The 24167-nt window shown below is 36.6% G+C and overlaps 2 protein-coding genes and 1 non-coding gene across 3 annotated transcripts; all 3 read right to left on the minus strand.

Moving 5' to 3' along the window:
* Positions 1 to 1363: 1363 nt before the first annotated feature.
* Positions 1364 to 8886, minus strand: LOC585744 (V-type proton ATPase 21 kDa proteolipid subunit). The gene is made up of 7 exons (XM_785558.5): positions 8665 to 8886; positions 6656 to 6704; positions 5576 to 5659; positions 4858 to 4935; positions 2993 to 3117; positions 2093 to 2283; positions 1364 to 1623 (listed from the first exon to the last, which is right to left on the minus strand). The coding sequence occupies exons 1-7, from the start codon at positions 8726 to 8728 to the stop codon at positions 1585 to 1587; spliced, it is 630 nt and encodes a 209-aa protein (XP_790651.1). The 5' UTR covers positions 8729 to 8886; the 3' UTR covers positions 1364 to 1584.
* A 3274-nt stretch (positions 8887 to 12160) lies between these two features.
* On the minus strand, positions 12161 to 19662 carry LOC757097. The gene is made up of 7 exons (XM_001197403.4): positions 19497 to 19662; positions 18634 to 18788; positions 17819 to 17939; positions 16829 to 17014; positions 16155 to 16240; positions 14816 to 14957; positions 12161 to 13312 (listed from the first exon to the last, which is right to left on the minus strand). Exons 3-6 carry the CDS (start codon positions 17822 to 17824, stop codon positions 14927 to 14929), a joined length of 309 nt encoding a protein of 102 aa, XP_001197403.3. The 5' UTR covers positions 17825 to 17939; positions 18634 to 18788; positions 19497 to 19662; the 3' UTR covers positions 12161 to 13312; positions 14816 to 14926.
* Positions 19663 to 23594: 3932 nt separating this feature from the next.
* TRNAA-CGC lies at positions 23595 to 23666 on the minus strand. The gene has a single exon. It is a non-coding gene; the product is annotated as a tRNA-Ala (tRNA).
* Between the last annotated feature and the right edge of the window lie 501 nt (positions 23667 to 24167).

The raw sequence follows: 24167 nt of genomic DNA on the forward strand, positions 1-24167 counted from the left end.
CGAGGTTATACTCAACAAACATGCTCTATCTAGACACAAAGTTAGAAAAAGACAAATCTGTCAAAAGACATGTGGAATGGTTGGTTATTACACATGAAAATATGAAAGATGATCTCATCCTCATTTTGGCTTTAATAACTTGAAAACACAAAGCCTCCAATAGTGGTAGAGGCATAAAACTAATCTCAAATTTGAGTAAAAATGAAGTCTTTGATATCTCTTCCAAAGAATTTTTTTATCTTAAATTATTTTTAATTCACAACCACTCATTGAGAAATGTACCAGTGTTCATATGCGAAAATGGTGTATTTATACATGAAAATAAAACAGGTTGTCCTTAACTTGGCCTTCAAAAAACAAGAAATGTTTACTTAGAAGTGATTCTGCTAGTTTTGGTCACAATACAATAGAAAATTAGCAAATGCTTTGTCTCAATTACTGCTTAGTCAACATTATGCATATACATATACATCTACATTGGGGTTTCCTGACATGACAATAGTTGCATCAGTTGTTTTACAAACAGGCATAACTATGAGTCTTTATTCATAACACATTTCAAGTTCTTCAAACCTTTGAGGGTTTTTTCCTACGGGAAAGAAATGAAGAAAAAATTGAGCATGTTTGTTTCGTCACGATATTCACAGGAACGTGATGGTAGAAAGTCAAAGATTATTTTGTCATAAAACATTTTGATGAGAGCATATATATCAATTAGTATGACTTGTTCACTCACTGTAGGACATACTTTGACATGGGGTTCCAACATTTAAAATATACTTGTACAGTCAAACCTGCCTATAGTGGTCACAGAGCTGCCAACCTTGTGCGACCCAAAAAAGGAATCATGAAAGACAAAAAAAAAGGAATTTCAAGCCAAAAAAAGGAATTCATAAAAATGAAACTTACAACCACACGCGACACACTTCCAATGCAGAAATGTTCATTCATCATGCGGTTTTTTCAATACAAGCAGGTAATTTATTTGGTGGTTATTTTGGTATTATCGGCATTTCATTTTTTGAAATATTTTTCTCTTTTTAAAATTTTAAAATTAGTTTTCTATTGAATTTGTGATCAAATCACCATTTTAGGGCTGTTGTTTGACGTGCGGTATGTAAAAAAAAAAAAAAAAAAAAAAAAAAAAAAAAAAAAAAAAAATTAAATTATTAAAAGACGTATTTTATGAAGAAAAAATGTAATACCGTAATTTGGAGGAAAAAACGTAGTAATTCCGGCAAGAATGGAATGGTTGGCAGCTCTGTGGTCACCTACATGTACAATGTCTCCCTCTGGTATAAAAAAACGTAGAACCTGTCTAGAAAGCCCTCAGTGGCTATTTTTCTATTTGTTTCCCTTTTGGTGGCAATTTAGTTAACAGATATGACTGTACCTGCTTTTAATGTATGCTGATAATAAATCTACAGTATATTTGTTGCAACACTTTAATGTTGATGAAATAGGGATGATCCAGTGCTTGCACCTTTTCAGATTGAAATAAAATTGTTGGTATGGCTGAACTGATGCATACTATGTTTGCCCTTTTGATGAGTCAATAAACCATCTCTATCCTAACACTCAGCTTTATGCTGTACTGTCAGTCTTGAAAGAATATTTGCTGGCCTGTATTGTAAGAGAGAGAGAGAGAGAGAAATAGAGAGATAAATGTTCAGCTTAGAACTGACGACAAACTGCATGTAAATTATAAACATTTGTATTGACTCTAGCCCCACACTTTTTGCACAATATGAATTCTGAAAACGCTTGAAACAGAGAGGAGGCAGTGCCTGTGCCTGATAAAATCCTGAAGCTGGCGCTCCTTAGTATTCCTTAATGGATAATTTTGTAATTACTTGTAAGCCCAATTTTGCCATGACATCACCTATGCCCACACAAATTTCACTTGCCTTTAAATGCACTGAAATTTGTGAGCATGATCTTTGGTAATTTGTATTACCAGATAGGTACACTCATGTTGCCTTAAATACCAAACCTACTTCAGGTAACATGATATATATTTCTTAGGGTTGCAGCACCTAGTATTAAAATCAGATGCAACTCTCATGCAGGAATAAGAATTGAAGCAACTTACCTGTAAAATACCGACGATGACGCCAAACAGACCAATAGCGCTTCCAAAGATCTCAACGATGAGGACCTTCACAAAGAGACTAGCATTCTGGGCATCAGCTAGGGCCGCTCCGCTACCCACAATGCCCACACAGATACCACAGGCTAGATTGGTAAAGCCTACAGTCAAACCAGCACCAAAGATGGCATAACCTGAAGAAGAGTTTTAAAAGAAGATATCATAGTCACCAATATGTCCCATATATACACTATGAACATGGTGGACAAAGAAAGCGGACAAAATATACAGTTCCTCATTCTATCCTCAACAAGTGACTTGATTCTGGGCACTTGGACACATATTGTTCTTCCCCTATCACCAAGGAATGATAGTTCATAGTATGAGCTCCTTGAATATAAACATGTAATTAAATGTAAATAGTGATACAGATAAGCCCCAAATTATTTGTCTGAATTATTATCTTTTAAATCACATCCAAATGTACATAACTTACAAAGTACACAGGACAAGCTGCTTCTAAAGCTACTTCACACAAAAACAAATTAAAGTTACTCTTACACTTTCAGCAGCGAGGCTCCAAAGCTTTGGAATAACCCTACGCTTAGAAATAAGAAAAGCTTCAATCATCAGTTGCTGTCTTCAAAGTTTCATTGAAAATGCACTTGTTTTCAGGAGCTTTTGAAAAGGTTTTTTTATTGCGTGTCTGTGAAGTAGCATTTATTTTTGTTTTCATCACAGGGCAGTCGAGTATATTAGTAGCTGCGCTATACATTTATCTATATTAATTAAAATGTAGCGAGGTTCTCGCCAGGAACTTGTTTATTCTTGGTCCAAACCGAGTGAAATATGTTCATCCACAGATTTGACATATAAGCCAGTAGACCAACTGCGCATTCTTACCTGCTAGATAATTAGCAGCCACCGTCTCTTCTTTAAGTGGATTGGTTCCAAAATCCTTGACTAGACCCGAGAGGACGATGGCCATGATGATTCCGTAGATGGCCACAGCTTCACAGAAAATAATGCTACATTGAATGATGACACAGAAAAATAAAGTCAACACTGTATTCTTAAATTTTAAGTGAAGGTTGAGTTCTGGTAAATGTGACAAATAATTCATGGGATTTCTCATTTGTTTTTTTAATTGTACAGTCATAGTACAGTGTCACATGAATAGGGATGCTCTTTAAATAGTTAAATAGACTGTCATCATATTCCATATATAACTACAGTTAGTTGTCGTAGTTGGTCCCATAAATCAACATTTACATGCAAGGCTTTTTACTGTATGTTAATTTTGATGAAGATGTTCTCTTCTCTTCTTATCGAGTCACTACACAAGTCACGTCCAGTGGTCCACACAGGCCTTGGCACGACGATTCACGGCTACTCAAGTTCTTTGATGAAGATTGAATCAATTTATCCTTTATATGATTTCAAAACCTAACAATACAAAATTAAGTCTTGATCTACAGTGTACAGTACATGTACCATTCCCAATAACTTCAACGCAGTTTCACATAAAAAACCTGCAATGAATTTACCCCTCTTTTTTGCAAAACAAAGCAAATGCATCAAAACACACTTTCTTTCATGCCAACACTGTACATGTAAGTAACGACTTGAATTAAACTAAGCAAGTGCGATCTTTCTGCTTAAAAATTTACATTTCTTTTGCTGACATTTGTATGTGTATATTGTCTCCTAAACAAGAAATACTCAGTATGAATCATATTTTCATGTCTCATGTTCATTTTTTAGGACTATTTAGTAATACAATTTCTCCATTATTTGTATACCCATTCCACTTGGTTCACATGGCATCCGAGCCAACCAACTATACATGTTAGAAACTGGTTACTAAAAATTCCAATTTATTGATAGAGTACATAAAGATCATGGGTGGTATTCTGGTGGCGCGTACTAAGTTAGCGCGCATCAACTCATTTATCCTGTACAGATTATTTTAATCCTTCAATGAAAAGTCTCCAAAAAACTGATTTTGCAATGAAATGGGAAGAAAAAGATAATGAGTATGAACTGAATTTCCAAAAAGTCTTTGGTAGATTATCTTTGTCATGAATATTGAAGGAGGAAGATGAAACCTAGCATTCCATAGAAGTGTGAACTAAAATTCTTGTTTAGTCTGGACTTAGTCCCGGCTTAACTTAAGAGAATACCACCCTATGCCTTTATTAATATTATAAATTTCAATATACTATTAACAAATTTCAATCCAAACACTTGGTGGATTGATATTAATCAATGTTGTCATTGAATGAGCAATTGCTATACCTAGTCCTTCCTGTGTCGCATACCTATCACTTCCTGTTTCAAGTTGAGTTATAGGTAACGTCCTTCCCTTGCTATGAGCATCACATTTCAAATAAGCATGAGTGTAGCTACTGTACATGTGTATACATGTATATCAATTTCTTTTTAAATTGACACAAATCTCATTCCAAGTTATTCAAATTCATCAATCGACTATCCCTCACATTGATGAGTTTTGTTCATTATGTATAATTGCATGGTCCTCTCACAAGTCTAATAAAGCCACTAACATGGTTGCCCTGGGCAGCCCGTACATGTCAACGGTAGCACCCTATCTCAACTTGCATATGTATCAATTTATAAACAAACATGTGCTACGCTAAGAACAAGAAAATTAAATAATTTAGTGATTGCATGAAATACAACACTAGATAGTGAGTGATACATGAGTAAATTCTTTTGTTGTTTCAAGGTTCAATTTTCTGACTTACCTGATAAGATTTTTTGTTCTGATACGTGGAGCTTTTACACCTCCTCCGACTATACTTGTTCCTGTTGTAAAAATACCCCTGCATAAGGAAAAAGAGTGTAAAACTTTCATTCCAACTTTATTAATAATAATAATAATAATAATCTTTTAAAGTCCACTCCAAATTTTATTAAGTTAAACCGAAAATGGAAATTCTTTTTGCCCAATTGATCATGAGCCCGACAGCCACTGAGCAGCACCAGATCGACGTTGCTCTATCCCTTTATTGTTGAACGCCAAACAAGGTAGCAGCAACTCCCGTCTTTTAATGTCCTTTGGTATGACGCGGCCGGGGTTCGAACCCACGACCTCCTGGTTGTGAGGGGGACGCTCTACTGACATAGCCAACACACCGGTAATCAATCTTAAATCAAAATATATGCCTCATACAATATTGCTTGTTCATATTTAGCCACTGGCATATGGCATTATATCCATCGTAAAAAGAATCTGCGCAATTGATTGGTAGATTGCACATCATGTGATGAAATAAACTTCACCCAATTACCATTAGGGGTAACATTTGATGTGACAATCAGTGTACAGCAGTATTATTTATGGTACTGTACGTGGCATATGATATCACTGTTATCACATACAGTCTCTCAACTTCTCAAGATAAAATTTATTTGTATCTCATCAGTAACAGAATTGGTAAATAAAACATATATATATCTCACCATGCTGCTCCTACGACAGAGAGTGAGATTGATAAACCCACACCAATGTCAGCCCACATGTAGGGCGGTATGGCTAGCAGGAACCTGGTAAGATAAACAACAAAAAAGGTCATAAAAGGCTGTATTACTTAATTAATTATAATTGTTGATAACATTGATAACATATAGAAATGACTGGCTATTAATAAACTTTTACTCAAATGAAAAAAAACTGAATGCAAAAAATGCTGGTAATAATAATTTGTTATGACCCATGCTCACAAGCAAGAAAAGCAGCAAACTTTAACATTCTCTCGAAGACACACACACACACACACACACACACACACAATTTCTTTGTTGTGTGAATGGTAGAGGATAACAGATTTATCAGGGGAGAAATGATTTCATATCAAGGCCTGAACAAAAGTTGACATGAATACAATTTCTTAGTGCACACTGTGGATGGATTGATTTGACTGATCTAGTCGTAAGCTGTTTTTTTACCTTTATTCACAGTGTATTCAGTATTTAAACTTGCTAAATAAAAATACAGAAGTAGCGTTTAAAGATGATACCAAGTACACAAGCAGGGAATCTCAAATGTACATGTGAGTAAAATATTTTTAGATGATTCAAAGGTAATCTTGAGGTTTGGTAAACCTGCATTCTCAAGAAAAATTTACTTACAGGTTACAGCAAAATGTCAGACATGTACATGTACAGACAGTGTACATGTACATGGCTTGTTTGGACAAACAAAATGGAAAAAAAACAAAAAATTGGTGGAAGTCATATTCACTGAAAACCATTCATGGGGCCCATGTCCTAGGCTCCTAGCGTTGAACAATGAACTGCAGACGGAACTATCTCATTTTCCTCACCTTTTTTGTTGTTGCTCATCACTAATCAGTAATGCATCATACATGTACATGTACATGTACATTTGCCATCAAATTTGTTTGGCTGATTTCTCGACTATCCAGTCAAGTTTATTTGGGTTCTGTAACTTTGTCTATCTTCAGAACTCAATATTATCTTATGTTACATGTACATCAACATACAGTATCTGCAAGACAGGGTTTGCATGTATGTACTTACCATCCAAAATCTAGTCTGTATAGTTGATCTGTCAGCAGATACCACAGGACTGCAAAGTTAATTAAACATGAAAAATAGATTGTCACTTTAAGAATAAACGTTATCAAAAGAATTTCTAAAGTACCACGTCATTGAAGTCAAACCACTTCAACAATATTCATAATGCTCACATACATGTATCCGTCACAAGCCGAACATATTTGAAATTTCAGCCAAGGAAAAAAGATCTAGTTTTTAGTTGTGTCAGGAAATGTTTGCAAGGTACAAAATAATTGAAGGCTATGATGTACTTTTCAACCCTGATGAATTATTATCATTTTCTCAGAAATGTTTGCTCTGTTACGATGTAAAATTACACGATAGTTAATAACCTGAGCACAATTTATGAAGCCAGTCTTTGCAAATGAAGAGAGGGGAAACTGCAGGCACACATTGAAGATAATTAAAGCCCAAACATTTCAAAACTGACCATTGACTGCTCTTTATGAATTCAGATTAAATCTGAATGATTATAAGTCTGAGTTAAATCTTGAACAGACGTGTTTTACATCAAAAGATTCTGCTCCTGTCTAAACATGAATCAAAGGGACATGAGATGTATGCAGTCAAGATGCTACCTCTCGCCCCTCTGCCTTCCTGGTTTGTTTATTATGAGAAGTATTAAGCTAGAGTACAAGAAGATAGACCTGGAAGCTCGACTGCTGCCTCAGCATTCTTCCAGTACATGTATTTGTGGTAAAGGTAAAGAAAAGTCCACCTTGATATTTAATTGGTTTTAATAGAAGCACAAAATTAGAGAAACAGTTTAGATCTAGTGCATGTTTATGATTGAATAAAAGAAAAGAAAAAAGTTTGACCTCTACTTAAAGCTAAGGTTGACCCATAATGAATTTTCTAAAGTTTGTAGACCTAGTCCTAGACTAATCGTAATTGATCTAATGCAAACTGGCAACTCCACGACATCCATTTTTGAAGACCTTCCATTTTAAAGAATTCATTGATTTACAAACACACTAAAAATAATCAATAAATAGTAGACCTATGCAGGAGTGAAAGAAAGAATACTTCAGTCATCATGTCACCATGATCATCGTTTGTGTTGATTCAATATTACAACAAAAAATCAAATAAAGATTAAGAAAGAAGACAATCTCAAGAGACAATGTGATTTGATGTGTCACTGTCAGCAGGAGGGACGCTGGTCTGAAAATGAGGATCGTCTGTATAAACGAGGATATGCTCGTAAATGCGGGCAATTTGCATCCTAAAAAATAAGGATTGTCCACAGTTTGGCAGACTTTTTTTTTCATCAGCGCTCTGCCTCTGCGGGTGTCGGGTTCGCTAACCGTGCGCTGGCCATGCGAAAAACAGATTCCGCGTAATAAAATACCCCCAGTTCACCGTCTATTTTTATGGCTTGTCCGTCTTCCCGAGGATTTATCCTTAATAACGTGAAAGAGTCTGTGCTGCATGCTGCGTAAGTGAGAAATGCACCATGGTGGAGCATCATCACGGAATCCGTTTTTCGCATCGCCAATGGCAATGCGTGGATCGGTAAAGATCGCCTGAATTTCACAGACTATCATCAATTTTTAGTACGCAATTTTTCCCCGTTTACAATGAATCGATAGATCTATCCTTCATTGTTTATGCGGACGATCCTTAACGTTAGATCTAGACTAGATCTATTTATTCTCGGACCAAAAAAGGTTTAACAAATGGCATAAATATTCTCAATTAATAAACACAGAGTCTATAACCAGATAAGTAACCAATATAACTGCAGTTGCCAAAAAGGCCAAGCAACTGTCTATTATTAGTAGAAATCCTTGTCTATGTTTATGTATGACATGATTATTATGAGAATGGCTTTGCAATGCACTGCACTGCGAACACTGTGCAATGCACAGCCTGCGACTACACTGCACAGACTGCCGATGGGCCGGGCACGAACTACCAGCGTAACAGCGCTTGATTATATGCGACAGAAAATCTGGCAGAGTTCTTACCTATTCCAGTGGCTACGGCGCTCAGTATCCCTAAAATTGAGTACAATCTGTAGCTGTAACCCATGGCTGTTATATCTTATATACGATAGAGTAACACAAAATTTCGTCCAGTCTCCAGAACGCCCAAATATCAGTAAATCATGTTCCTTTTCAGGGCTTGACAGACACAAATACTCATTCCAAAAGAAACATATGACATGACCTCTTGCTTGCACATGACTTCCGGGCTGACCCCCATATGCAATATATAACACAGTAGACAGTAGTACAGTGTGACGAATAATTTGGTCCACCTGATAATTTGGTCCACCTGATAATTTGGTCCTTGATGGCGCTGGCCTTATATGGGTGATAAAGATAAAGATATCTTTACAAAGTTATTTGAAAATGTATACCTGACTAAATTCCTACTAGCCGATTGCTATAAAATATCAAACTCTTTCTATATTTTGTGTAATATTAGGGGTATGGAAAACAAAGGGGGGGGGGGGGGGGTGGGCCGGGGCGGGGGGTAAATATTAGAAAAATTGAAAAACCTTTTGAATCTGCATTCTGCAATATGATCAGAGGCTTTTTAAACAGTGACAAGGACTAAAATTAGGAATACAAACCGATATATATCGCGCAACCAAGTTTTTATTTACGATATACCTAAACATATATGCCTACATCAATCATGAAAAGCTGTGTACATTAAACAAACAGATGGTAGGTCGAGAGATTTAGAAGCTAGAGGGTGATGAATTTACATAGGAAGAGATTGACAGGTGTAAAGAGAAAGGAGGCAATATCATCTTTGAGCCAGAAGAGTACTATAATTAACTCTTTTTGTTTAAGTGTATGAGTTGATGCACTTCTGGCTCCAGATAATATACTTGAAATGTTAAAAGGGGTACGTGTGTGTGTGTGTGTGTGTGTGTGTGTGTGTGTGTGTGAGAGAGAGAGAGAGAGAGAGAGGGGGGTGGGAAGAGAGATAGAACAGTACACAATAGGCAAAAGCAAACTTGATAAGGTCACCAACTCTCACATACAGTTCACAACACTCAGATAAACTCAAAGAGGATACAAAGAGTAAACCAATCATATTTAACATTGAGCTATAATATATTTAGGCTAATATAATATTCCTCAAAATTAGCTTTCACAAAGATGACAATACATGATACTTATGTGATGCATTGAAGTGGCAGTCTCAACTATCTGAGTACATATGCCTACATAAGAAATGTCTCTCAAAATTTTAACATTCTGCAATATTCAGTGTATTAATTATAATATTTAATGCAATTGCTGGACAATAAAGATATATCAACAAAGGAATGGAAAGGACTATAAGAAGCCCTTACTCATTATTTTTAAATTTGTACATTGTTGCATAAATGTATCAGTATCTCCCCCAATTGGGCTAGTTCCTGTGCTTATTACCAAGATTAAAGGAGGAAAAAATTGATGTAAACCTACTTGAGCACTAGATAATAACCCGCTTCAGAGATAGCACTCGTACAAAAAACCTTCAAATATTGACAGTTCTTTTACACTTGGAGACATCCAATGTTGTGCATTTTTAGAACAATTACTGCCAAAGTGATTCATGAATGTTTACCCCCTTGTGGTTTATACCGGTAATTCACGTAGCTTATATGATTATAATGGGCAATATTATAACATATCAAGATGTAATCTGGATTTCTTAGGTACATGTCCACTATATGTTCTTAAGCACCAAGTAGTTTATTCCACACATAGGCTACCTGCATTTAACATGTGCATGTATTTCCCAGTTCCATCATCTGCAGTAAGTTGACAGTCAACAATATATGGAGAAAACAATTCAGCTATCCTCAGTGACATCATAGGCTTATGAATATGAATCTTTCTTATTAATATTTCCTTTCAACAAAAGCTGCACTATGTACAGTAAGAAAGCTAAAATTGTGTACCGGTAAAAGAAAAGAGAGTATAAAAATAGAATAATTATCATAATCCTTAAAATATGGTAAAAATATATCATTCATGCAGAAAATTTTTGTTCTAAAAATGTATATGATACATTATTACAGAAATGATGAAAAATTTGGAGTTCATCTTGATCCATTGTATATATCAAAACAAAGGCAAATCATATCAATTTTTACCAAGAAAGTCCTATAAAAACCTCTATTCACATTTAGAATTAAATGTACCCCAGAGGTAGATTTAAAATCATGAAAATATAAAATAAAATGTGTTTTAAATGAAAAAAAACTGTCAAGTTTCCATGGGAAATAATGATTCATTGACAGAGGCAATTATAGCAGACACTACATCATAATTCACAATATCGCATCAGAGAAAGTTTTTACAAAAACTTATTTCTTTGTGCTACAAAATTGTTGAAGAACAAATACCTAGAAATATTTTGTTATGAAATGGTTTGGGTGGATTATAGCACTGGCAAAAAACCTGTCGAGATATAAACCACTCTCATGATAATTACAATAAATAGGTAATATTTTGCTCTCCAATACATGGTCATTTCTATCACTGTATATGAACTGCAATTGTGCTTGAACTTGAAGTCAAATCTTGTATATGCTATGACATTCACCATTTACAGAGGAGCATATTACCATCACAATATCATATACACACACATTACAAAATTGACAATATTGAACAAATCTACGCACAACCATGAAGGCCTAGACATTTTGTACTTCTTTCTTGCTAGACATCCACTCACACTGCATGACTTAATATGACTTTTATTTAGATCAAATTGCTTTTTATCTACTGGGTAACTTACTGAATTCAAGAATAAGAATATATAAATGAAACATAATCAAAAAATGTCTCCCAAAATGATATATCCATACTGATAACAACATTGCAAATAATTTAGAGTAAAACTTTCCCATGTCACAGAATAAATAGGTTAAAGTACAATAAAAATTTGAATAAAATAGTTGAACTATTTTAAAATAACAGCAAATCACTATGTCATTGTCCTGTGCTACTGATGAGTTAATATCAAATCCAAGTCATGTCAACATGATTGAAATCAGGTTCCTTCACCCAAGCACAGTAAATTAGATTATCAGCAATCTATAAATGAAAATATGACGCAATTTGCAAGCAGGTCTGATTAACATTTGTAGGATAGATAGCTACAAATATTTACAAAATGTCAAATTGATAGGGTACGTAAGCATCAGGGTTGACACATACTTCATAAACTAGTTTATCCCTTTATCGTTAACAGTCACGGATACAAGAAATACTTTTAAAAATCACAACCATGAAACGTCATCAATTACATTACAACCAATTTCCTCTTCTATCAAACTTGCTTATTGTTTCATTTGTACTCGCCTGAACATAATAGTACACAGTACTAGTAATCTTTACAAAGCACTATCACGTCACTATGTCGATTCCAAACCTTGTAATCAAACACTATCAAAACCTAGCTATCTTTAAAGCACAATAAAACAGCTATAAAGTCATGCTTTGAAAGAATAACATGCTGCAAGGTGCTTCTTTTATATATTTCCAATCTTCTTAGCAAAGATTGTTATTCGTAAATTCCTACTTAGAACAGTAAAGACAGGTTTGCAGGTGATGTGAAGAGAACATTTGCCTAGCATGACTTAGCTACACCTAGATTTCGCTTTACACGGTTGTGGTAATAAAGTTAACTATATGGCTTTGTGCATTATTATCAAGTCTTTGGATAAACCGAATGGCAAAATAGGGCAGTATATTTCACACAGGGGAATCTTTCTTGGACTTTTAAGGTCCCAACTGTATTGAGGTACTACCTAACTTATAGGGAGCTATTGCAAAATACCTGCCACAGTTTTCAGGACACAAATTTTATTTACGTATCACAAACCCATGTGATGTGCTGTAAAGAAAAATGTTATGTATTAAATGTGTTACAACTAATGTGTATTACAGCTCTAAAAGTCAAATAGCCCCTTTAAGGTACATGCATGTAGTTTTATTAGCAACACATAGTGGCAATTAAAAGAAGAGTCCAGAACGCGAAATGGACAATTGACAAAAAATTCACAATTTCAACACGTAAAGGTAGTGCTGTATCACCAGGTTTTAGAACTGGCAAAATACCTTTACGACCGTGATTAGGCTGTATAATCCCCAAATTAGCATTAAGATTTGTCTAATCACAACTTTTCTTGATTGATATCACCAAGCCTTTTGCATTCTTGACGCATCTTTTCATACCATGTTTCACTAAGCAAAATGGTATACCCGGTACTAATTCCATTAGATTTGATTATAATAGTTCACCGATTTTGAGTTCTGTGTGAGTTTGCTGAGCGAGTGAATGTTGAGGAAAGCGGAAACAAGGTTGACTTCTTCCCCTGGTAGCTCTGGGACCCGTTTCACAAAGCCTTTTTTCAATGACAAATGACAAAAATCAGTGACAAACCTGCTGATAACCAATCAGAAGCAAGGATTTCAATAGCATATAACAAAGATTGTCATTTGTCACTGATGACAATTTTTGTGAAACAGGTCCCAGCTTATGATGCTGTTAATTATCTCAGTGAGTCTAAGAAGGTAGAGAGGAGAATGGCCGGCGGATTGAACGATTCATTGTTGTTCTCAACACGAGTCTGACGTTTTCCACCGCAATCAAAACCTACAAGGGAAGAAAAAGGTAGTATTAATCATAGACTGAAGTACAGATCGTGACTCTTGTTCTTTTATACATCCTCTGTATCTCTGCTTTAGATTTCTTGCTTTTCACTGATGAACAGAACAAGCTTTCATGTACAAGAGAAAATCATACAAAAAGAGAAAACTATAGATATCCAGGGGCAAGTGCCCAGTAACGTTCCTAGGTGGACACCCCCACACCCCCCCCCCCCCTTATTTATTTATAATATAAAATGTACACATGTTTACCACTGATACTTTTTTTTCAAAAAAAAAAAAAAAGACAGCTGCCTAAATAGTGCAGTATTGCATTACTGAGCTATCTCCAACAATAAGCTACAGCTCATTAGCTGTGAATGCACAGATTAGCATGTAAAGTCTATAGAGGTGGAAAGAATTCACCAAAGCATTGCATGCAATGAGTCGCTACTGTGCTGAGTCATGACTAATTTCATGAGAATACCCATTAGGCCTAAAAAAAGATGTTTTATAAAATGGCTCTAGTATTTTAAGTATCGTGATTGGTCAATACGCGTCACATGACATGTACAAATTTTTGATGCAAGCACGATTTTTGCAGAAAAAAGAGCAAAAAAAGTTATAATACACGTTACCATGGATATCCGATATGCGCACGTACGTGTAGTACGCTCCCTCGGCCTCGAGTGCATTAATTGTATAGGCTACGCGTAGCTAATATTGTACACTCCACCATGATCCCCAGCGCAGTGTACGCGTAGCTGAGCTCTAGCTATCGCTAGCTAGCTAGAGCGGGGTATTATTAGAAAGCAAATTTTTATTTTACTTTTGCCTTGGATTTCGGCCTGTTTTTAAATGAAGCCAGGAATTTCAGCTGTCTGATGTAGACTCGTCTCTAGACCACCTATGGATTTTATTTTTACTCATTGAGGCAATGAATCCCATGAACTTTGTGGTAAGCCTGCAAGGTCTTACTCTAGAACCAACATAACTCTAGATCTAACTCTCGTAGACCCTAACTTAATACTTAAGATCTAAACTTTTGTTTGTTTTGCATTTGTGTCGCTATTTTATAAAACAAATAACGCACTTGACCCTGTGGTGCGAAACGCAAATGCAGTGTACGTTCGGTTTCTTCAGATGGTGCTCACTGTCAACTCGCCACAAGCGGCTCGTTGCACAGAGCGGCACCAATCTAAAGAAACCTCGCGCGTACTGCATTCACCGCTATTGCACTCTGGGCCGTGCGTTATGATATTGCCCTTTGCGACAGGCCCGAAAATGTTGATATCTACGGTCAGCCTTTTTTTTTAAAGTTTTTTTTCTTCTCCCGTTTTAGAAAAAAAAGAAAGAACTAAAGCATTCAAAACAGAGAAATACCAGCCCAAAGAGAGGGTAACAAAAAGAAAAAGAAGATTTCCGACCCACCAACCCATGTTTTGGCACCTAAAGGGCAATACAACATCTTTTTTTTCAGGACTTATTGTGAATGCGAAGGGAGTCTTACTCTCTGAGCTGAGGCCTAGGTACTGACACACAGCATGGAGCAGGAGCCGATCAAAGCTGCTATGTAACGTTGAGATAAAGACGGATCCAGGATCATCCGTGAACCACATCATTAGCTCCCCTTCATGCAGCTCAAGAGCTCCCTATGGAGAAAGAAATACAACAAAAATTAATCATAATTTTTCTATTGATCTTTGTATAACATACATTTTCAAAATCATCAATAGTGATCTGTCAGTTTATGACAGGTTCAGTGACCCAATCAGAATTCTACATCAAGTGTCTCTCCAAGAATCTCGGTGTTGAACCATCCGTTTCAGCATTTCAAAATACCTAGACCAATTCATTTCCAGGCTAGATTTCAACAGATTAATATTGTTTCTCTTCGTAGAGCTACATATACATTTAGAACTGGCAAGAATGTACTACTCTACATGTAGGTTAATATCACACTATCATTCTACCCTGTCAAACGTGGTTATACTAAAATTTTATGTTAAAAAAGAATAAAGAAAATATACCAAAAAAATTATCACAGTTTGCTTAATATGAAAAACCACGACCTGTGGCAAACACAGTATTTTGTCACACTACCTAATTATTAAGTTTTCATAACTATACTCTTTCACTTTGGTGGACTACTGTTTTGGCTTTAGTTGGTCAAGTGTAAATATCATTCCAAGATGGGCCCTGTCTTGTAAACAGAAGCTATTGATTCAAATTGATTGCTTGATGTCAATTTGAACTCTAAACTAAAGAGGGAGAAGTTTGTAATTTTGCGATCAATTGGGATCACTCCGATCTGAACTCTGAACTAAAGAGAGAGAAATTTGTAATTTTCTGATCAATTGGGATCACTATGGATCAATTGTAACTTGATGTCAATCTGAACTCTGAACTATTAAGAGACAGAAGTTTGTAATTTTGCGATCAATTGGGATCACTCCGATTCGATTGCAACTTTATTTCAATCTGAACTCTGAACTAAAGAGGGAGAAGTTTGTAATTTTGCAAACAATTGGGATCACTACGGATCAATTGTAACTTGATGTCCATCTGAACTCTGAACTAAAGAGAGAGAAGTTTGTAATTTTTCCAATCAATTGGGATCACTATGGATCAATTGTAACTTGATGTCAATCTGAACTCTGAACTAAAGAGAGAGAGAGAGAGAAGTTTGTAATTTTGCGCTCAATAAGGATCACCATGCATCGATTGCAACTTGATGTCAATCTGAATTTTAAACTAAAGAGGAGAAGTTTGTGATTTTGCGATCAATTGGGATCACTACGGATCAATTGCAACTTTGTTCAGTCAGGGCCTTGGTGACTGTCTATTACCTTAGGAAGATGTCTTCTTCGGAGCATAGTTTGGAGACGAGTACTGATCCTGTTGAAGCAGTCCTTAGGAGAGTGTGCTGGATGCTCTGAGAAAATTCAAGAATTACAATAACATCATAAAACTATGACCTACATTTACTTAGAAGCAGGACAAAAATCAGATAAATAATCATAAAAAAGACAAGACAACTAAAAATGTACAATTTTATGATTTTTTTAAAGACATGATTTTAATGTAACATATCATATTGGCAATAAGGATACTTGATGTTACCAAAAGACTAATGCAAAATAATGCTAGAGATCATTTTTCACAATGGAAAGACATATCATTTCACAATGTGTCCGTTTCTGTATTAGAAAATTCATGTTTAATTTTTTTAACCTACTGTATGAGTATTAATTTTGGTATGACACATATATAGCGACTACATTTAAAATTGCCTTTACCTTCTTTGTAAAATGGGGCATTACGCTCGTGCACCTTTTCTTTTTGTTAAATTTAAAGTACACCAATTAAGCAATTAAAATTTGGTATAGCACATTTTTCCTGGGGTTTAGCTTTGAGATTGGGGTGAATATCCAGATTTGTTTAAGATTAATTAACAAAATATGGTATTTTAACTCGTTCAAAAAGTGTTTTTAAAGACGGCTGCAAATGCTACCAATCTTACCACTTCTCTTGTCCTGGACCTCCACAGGGTCTCTCCTTTAGTAGGAATCTCTAGCTTGGTAAAAGCGTTTCCATTGTTATCTTGTTCCAGAGATGCCTTCTTGGCGACCTTGATCATGCCTTCCTCCACCTCCTGTAGGAATCGATCCTGCTCCTCTCCAGAACGGTTCATGAACTCGCTCCATATCTGAAACAAAACAAAGGCAAAAATAATAGCATCATATTCATGATAATTATGAGCCGATTGCAAATTACCCCAAACGGTTATAGATCCCCCACCTTGCTCATCTGGGCCCTGTTTCACAGAACTTGTCATAAGTGACAAATGACAGGTTTTGTTATAAGCTACTGAAATCCTTGCTTCTGATTGGTTATCAGCAGATTTGTCACTGAGTTTTGTCATTTGTCATTGAAAAAAGGCTTTGTGAAACACCCTCCAGATCTCATCTCGCCCCCTGTATTAAAACCTGTGGGAATGAGAGAATTCAGTAGTCAATTGGTTAACAATATCAGAATGGAATCCGGGGTTGTAAAATTTAAACCTATCCCATACTGAATTAAAAGCTTATAGTCCATGTGGATTTCAAAGCCATATCTTCATATACCTCTAATTAGCATAAAAAACAACATACAATGTAGTTTTGAGAATACAATCCATGAATCCAAAGTCTTAATGGAATTGAACAAAAAATGCTCACCTTAAGTATACATTTCAAAATGACAGATCAGAGATAAAAATGTTTGTGGGTCAAAAGGCGACCCCATATTGGTCTTAGCAACCCTTGGTCCTACATTAACGCAGTATCTTAGGGTTAGGATCAGATTTAAAGTTATGTTATTCTCAGGGTATGGAATAGGTTTACCTTAAGCCCTCCTCCAGAACAAAACTAACAAAGCAAAACATGGAAAGGATTATGACAGTGTAGGACGAATAGTCCATAAGACCATGAAGATGTAATCATCAAATGTGAGCATAAAGTAGTGAGCTTACCTCCATATTTTTCTCCTGCAGAAAAAGTTGTTCAAATGCACTTGAATGAGAGGAATAAAATCACTGATATCTGGCTCTCCTGCCTGGAAGTCATCATCAAGCAATGTCTTCAGAAAATTGTCTGAAAATAAGAAACAACCTTTCAGGTTAAAAGCAGGTTTTGACGCAAGACTCTGAATTTTAGAACTTCAATTTGTCAAACTAAAGAATTTCTTAAGTTCATCCCAATTCTATAACTCTGTGGATTTCCCTGTAACGTTTGCACAAATCTCTAACAAAGTTACAGAATTTCAGACCACTGCTGTTATATACAATCCCATTCAGTATTGCTTGGAGCATGGCCAATTTAAAATCTTTACCTTCACTACAATCAATCTTTCATGAATGTAACTTTAGTAATGAACCCCTATCTTGTTTCTAACACCATCCTTGAATTACACTGAATGAAGCTATGACTCATGGTACTAAAATTACAAGCAAAATCCAAATCCAAGTAAGAAATTATTTTGTCTTTCAGTTTAGTACATGGATTATAGTACAAAAGTAGAAAAGCCTACTGTAACCAACTTCAGACACTATATTATACATCAAATTACAGGACTCTAATCTTTATTCCATATTCCATTTGGATTTTTGAATTCATTTGTTCGAGCTAGAACATATCCCCCATTCCATATTTCCTAGTCCTACACCATGTATCTTCATAGGATTTATTTGACACTTATCATGCATTATACCTCCTCCCACCTGGGTCTCATACACCATTCCCAGAAAAACCACATAAAAATATGAAAATTGTATAGATTTTGATTTACTATTATCAATCCTCCTTGCTTGTCTGATGCCCGTCTTCTTCTTGCGGCGAGGTGAATTGGAGAATGAAGTAGAGGGCAGAGTCTTCTTAGGGGAAAGTCCCTTGGGATCAGTCTTCACAGCCGACGGCTCCAGGCTAGTCGGAGTCTCAATCAACCTGTAAAAGTAGGGAACGACAGAGATATATTAAGACTTTAATAGAGAGGTTGATTTCTGGTAAAGATGATAATTTGCAAGCTTTTTTGTTCTGGGTCTCAATGTACATACGATGAAGCGCCATGCTGGGCATACATGCATTGGTTTTTCTTGGTCAGTTTGGAAGAATCTCCCCAGAAAAGGATTACAGAAAGCTTTTCTTTTGCGACAGCCACCTAAAATTACACACACATTATTGTACATGCGTCCACATCGTAACCGTCAGGGTTAGTGACAGAGTTATAATATAATAATGAAGGAATCTACTTTAACCCTATCACTATATAACCTTCAATTTGGGTAGATCTAGCTATCGCAAAAGTGAATCTTTCCAGGATTACTAATCAAATGCCCTGCTAATCGAAATCATGTAGACTCTAGATTTACACCACATAGGTTTTTGTTTCCGACGGAACCAACATTACAAGAAAATAGCTGTTTTAAGCATTCCCAATTTGATGCAGGATAAAAACATTGATTATTTTGGTGTAGATCTACATCATACATAGTCTACACTGTACACGCACAAACGGAATTCACTGAATTGAAGGCCGGTTGTTGCGCCACTGCATGTACATTGCAGTGATCAGTGATTGAGTGACGTGAGTCTGTGCAGGGCAGTGATTCCATTTTTCAGCATGTTCAACAGTTTTTTATATTAAAAACTTACCCTGCAGCATTTCTATTATCTTTCACATGTTCTTCATCTTTTAGTAGACCCATGATTCTTTTAGATCGTCTGTCCTGAGTTACTGTTTCGAGAATTTAAGATAACTGTGAATGAGCTGTAGCCAACACAAATCGCCAAGACGCCGGTTGTTTACGTTCGCAGTACACAATAGTACACAGCTAAGCGGCCGTACATACACACAAATAGCATTGGATGCAGCGGTTACGTATGTGTAAATATGGGCGCGCCTGGGGAAAAAATGGGCGCGCCGAGCCTCGGGTCGCCCTGGCTGGCTGGGCATCGGGCAGGGGGCTAAATAATTGTTTACCCCATCATAATCCTAATAGCCATGATAGGTCTATGGTGTTGTTTAATTTAGGCAAGTAAGTCATTTTTTGACCATTGCTATTTTTGTTCTAATGTATTTTATTGAAACAATAAAAAAACAATCACAATATTTACAAGTAGGCCTAGAGGTCTAAATATAAAAAGATTACTAAAAAGCAGTATAACGTAGATCAAAACCTCACGAAGAGTAAATTTACACTAAGATGTAGGCAATTATACATGCACATAATTAGGCCTACAACATTATAAAACAAACCTCCACTTTTTAAAGTGCAAGGACACTTTCTTTTTCTTTTTTTGAATTCAAGATCTTTATTATAGTCCACGTAAGTTCTGAAACCCTGAAAATGGGTATATATTTACTTTGACATTTGCATAAAGCATATGAAGAAAAAATAGACAAAAACAATTATTGCCGAATGAATATTTCTTCTACTTCTTACAAAGAAAAAATGGGGGAGGGGGGGGGGTAATGATATCGATTACCGATCTCTGTCTTTTTTGTTTTTTGCTATCCTGACAAACACACTCCGTTACAAATTTTCTCGGGGAAGAAAAAAAATCCCAATGTCTCTCACTGACGCGGACAGGAGCTCTTTTTGATATCCCAGTTCAATTCAGTGATCATACTTTGTACGAGCTCACAGATTCGATATTCCATGGATTGCGCCCCAACATGCCCAACTCCAGGGCAAGCGCGTAGCCAGGATTTCATTTTAGGGGGGGGGGCGGTATAGTGAGCACGCAAAGCGTGCGAATCACTAAAAGAGCGCGCGTAGCGCGCTCCCCAAAGACGTTTAAATATAATATGGGTGGGTGCAGGGAGGGGGGAGTTTTCCCCCTCCCGCGCGAAGCGCGGAAGCTTTGAAAGAAGACGATTCGTTGTACCTTTCTCGACTCATAATCCTTGTCTGAATTCAGTCCCTCCCCTCTCTCGCGCGAAGCTTTGACGATTCATTAATTATTAGAGAAAGAAGACGATTCGTTGTACCTTTCTCGACTCTTAATCCTTGTCTGAATTCTGTCCCCCCCCCCCCCCCCCCCCCCCCCCCCCCCCCCCTCTCGCGCGAAGCTTTGACGTTTCATTAACATATTGCTCCGATTGTCTCATTTTCGCTCGCGTGAACATTGCCAGCACAAACCACTGACCTCTACCTCCTGAACGGATCATCGCCCATTCCCATTCACTATACGTTACGTACTAAAAGGCTGTATTGTCTGACCGTTCATGAATATTCATGTTTTTGCTAAATTCGGCAAAATGTTTGCTTTTACTAAATGGAAAAATTACGGTGGGGGGTTGGATGAAATGGACATAATGAAATAGGCAGAAGTGATCTATGATAATTCATGCTTTTTATGTTTCGTGTGCTCGACCTATAATCTTCAAATCGCTTGGTAAACTGAGTCCAAAGTTAGACTTGTTTCACATGTGTATTATAGGCAATGACGAGCTTTGTAACCTATTTTGAAAAATTACGGTGGGTGAACTTTCAAAGTCAATGAGACATGAGGGCTCCAATGAAAGAGCTAGTGATAACGTACGTCGGGGTGGATGTGCTTTTCGTTTAAACAAAAAATGAATTTTTAACGATTTTTTAAAAAAACGTCCATAGGCTAACATGTTAGGCTGCTGATTCTGATCATGCTCTGACGATAGGGGGCGTTGTGAAATGAGACTAAACGGAGCCATATGATTATTAGAGAAAGAAGACGATTCGTTGTACCTTTCCCGACTCATGTTTCTTATTTGAACTCAGTTTCCCCCTCCCGCGCGAAGCGCGGAAGCTTTGACAATTCATTGTACCGTTCTCGACTCCTTTTCCCTTTTTCTTCCTACGTCCTCTTTCTTTTTTTTTCCTTCTCTTACTCTCTCTTTTTTTTTTTTGGCCGGCGTTTTTTTTTTTTTGGGGGGGGGGGGCGACCGCCCCCACCGCCCCCCTGGCTACGCGCCTGATCCAGGGTGAAGTGCGTGAAGAAAATAATGTTTTAGGTAGAAAAAAAAAGCGAAACTTTTCTAAAGCTCAGGAGGTTTGCTCCCTCGAATATATTTTCTAGGATCTGTAAGTTTGCACTCGAAAAAAACGGGATACCGTCAAGCGTATTTGAAGGGTCTAGATTGTGAGTTTTTCTCAATAGCTTCAATAGGCCCATATTAAGTTTCGCTCACGATCTTGTTAAAATGATGTGCCCCAAAGTGAAAAAAAAAGAATAGGCCTACATAGGCATTCGAAGAAAAAAAAATCGTAAATGTTCATGCGTAGATAAATGATAGCGAAGTCTCTTCGATATAATTTGAAAGAAGACAAACAGTATTTGATTTGTTTTAATAATTTGAGCGAAATAAACATTCGTTGAGCATGAGCTACTTTGAAAATGTTTGTATGGTAGAACGCACACTAAACTCCTGTTTATGAAATAAAATATATAAATCGCTCTCCTTTTAATTCAATATTGTTGGTGGTGGTGGTGGTGGGGAGGAGGGGGGGGGGGGGGCAATCTCTTCACTAAAACTTTCATGTCCTTTAGGCGTACATCAACTTGATGAAGAAAAAAAACAGTCTCATTAATTTCCAGACGTTCAGTGTCTATGTTTGATTGAAAATTTAAAGAAATCTGAAGAAAATAATACCCCAAACTAATGAAGCACCCCAATTTGTGATAACGTTCCTCTTGAAAATTGAGACACAAAATCGAGCACCAGCATGGTATTTGATTTAATAGAAACCGTTAAGGATTGTCTCGGTGATCCAATATACGTAAGTAAAAGCAAAACATGATTCGAAATTTAAAACATTTGATTTGCAGAGATCTGGCACCGAATATATGCGTAGTGAAGTTATCAAGTTTTATCAGTAATTATTGTGCCACGCCTTTAGAAAATTATTACTCCTGTAATATTTCTTAGCCCCAGGGGACTCATGGGGCATCCTCTTATACTCGGGGCATTTTGGAGCGTCCATCATGCATGTCGGTGTGTCCAGTCTCGACGTCAGAAATAACTAGGGGCGGATCTAGTTTTTTGCCAATGGGGGGGGGGGGGGTGACCCAGTGGCAGATCAAGAATTTTCCAAAAATCGCGCCGTTTCACTGTTTTACTTTTTTTCCTTCTTTTTTCTCCTATTTTTTTCTTTCCCCCCCCCTTTTTTTCTCACTTGGGGGGGGGGGGGGGGGTGGGGTTAAACCGCCGAAGCCCCTAGATCCGCCCCTGATAACCATGGTAACAGTTCCAAATGGGATAGACCAAGTACCGTTTCACTATGAATTTGTAAGTAGATCAATTTCTTTGTTTTCTATTTCAGTGACGCTCTTTGGGCGAAACTTTAAAAAAGAAATATGGTTATTGGGTGATGTCCCGTATTATGTAGAAATACTTTATCATACTCCCCAAAATATAAAAGAAGGACCAGTAACTGACTCTTATGAGCTAAAGTTTGCATGCCTGGTAAAAGAGGGGAAAGTAATGTAAACGAAGGTTTCAGGAAGCTCAGACAAAGAAAATGCCCAATGACCGGGATAGAGAAGGAGGGGTCCACAAACAAGTATAAGTGGCAATGAATGGACCCCTCTCATTCTTGAATAGAATAGAATAGAAAGGAATTGAAGTGCGGTGGGGAAGGGTCTACATGTATGAATTTATCTTATCCTCTCTTTATTTTTTTTTGACAATGATTTCTTCGTGTTATTAAATTTATTTATTATTTTTCGCAAAAATATAATAAATATAAGCAAAAGTGGTTGGAGAAGTTGTGGAGGTGCCGGGGATTGAACCCGGGGCCTCGCGCATGCGAAGCGCGCGCTCTACCACTGAGCTACACCCCCGATCACGACATAGATGGCGAAAAATTATTAAAATAATAAGGATGTGCTTTTTTACCTTCGCAAAGTTGTATTTAGCCAGTTTTAGGTCACAAACTCTATATAATTAAACATTCTATTCAATAAGTACGACAGAAGAGACTAAGAATAAGTTTCAACAGGCAATATTACTTTGTACAAAGTAATATCATTATTCCGGATACCACACTCGCTCATGATCATCAGATCAGCTGCGGCATAGCGCATGCACAGAGAGCTAGCTAGCTCAGAGCAAGTAAATCCAACAGAGGGATCCGGGTTAACTCGGATGCTGAGGAACGTCCACTTTTTATAGGTATACTTTTTTTTTAATGGCTTGAAATAAAATAGTGAAATAAAAATTAGATATTCTAAATTGTCTATGATTAACTAATTTTGTAAATTTAATGTTTTAATGAAAATAGTAATAATATATTGAAAGCGGCAACAGTATTTGTATTTGCAGCAATTCAGTATCATCCCTAT

The sequence above is a fragment of the Strongylocentrotus purpuratus genome, unplaced genomic scaffold (assembly GCF_000002235.5).
Source record: "Strongylocentrotus purpuratus isolate Spur 01 unplaced genomic scaffold, Spur_5.0 spur5_scaffold_3, whole genome shotgun sequence".
In the NCBI taxonomy this organism is placed as follows: domain Eukaryota; kingdom Metazoa; phylum Echinodermata; class Echinoidea; order Camarodonta; family Strongylocentrotidae; genus Strongylocentrotus; species Strongylocentrotus purpuratus.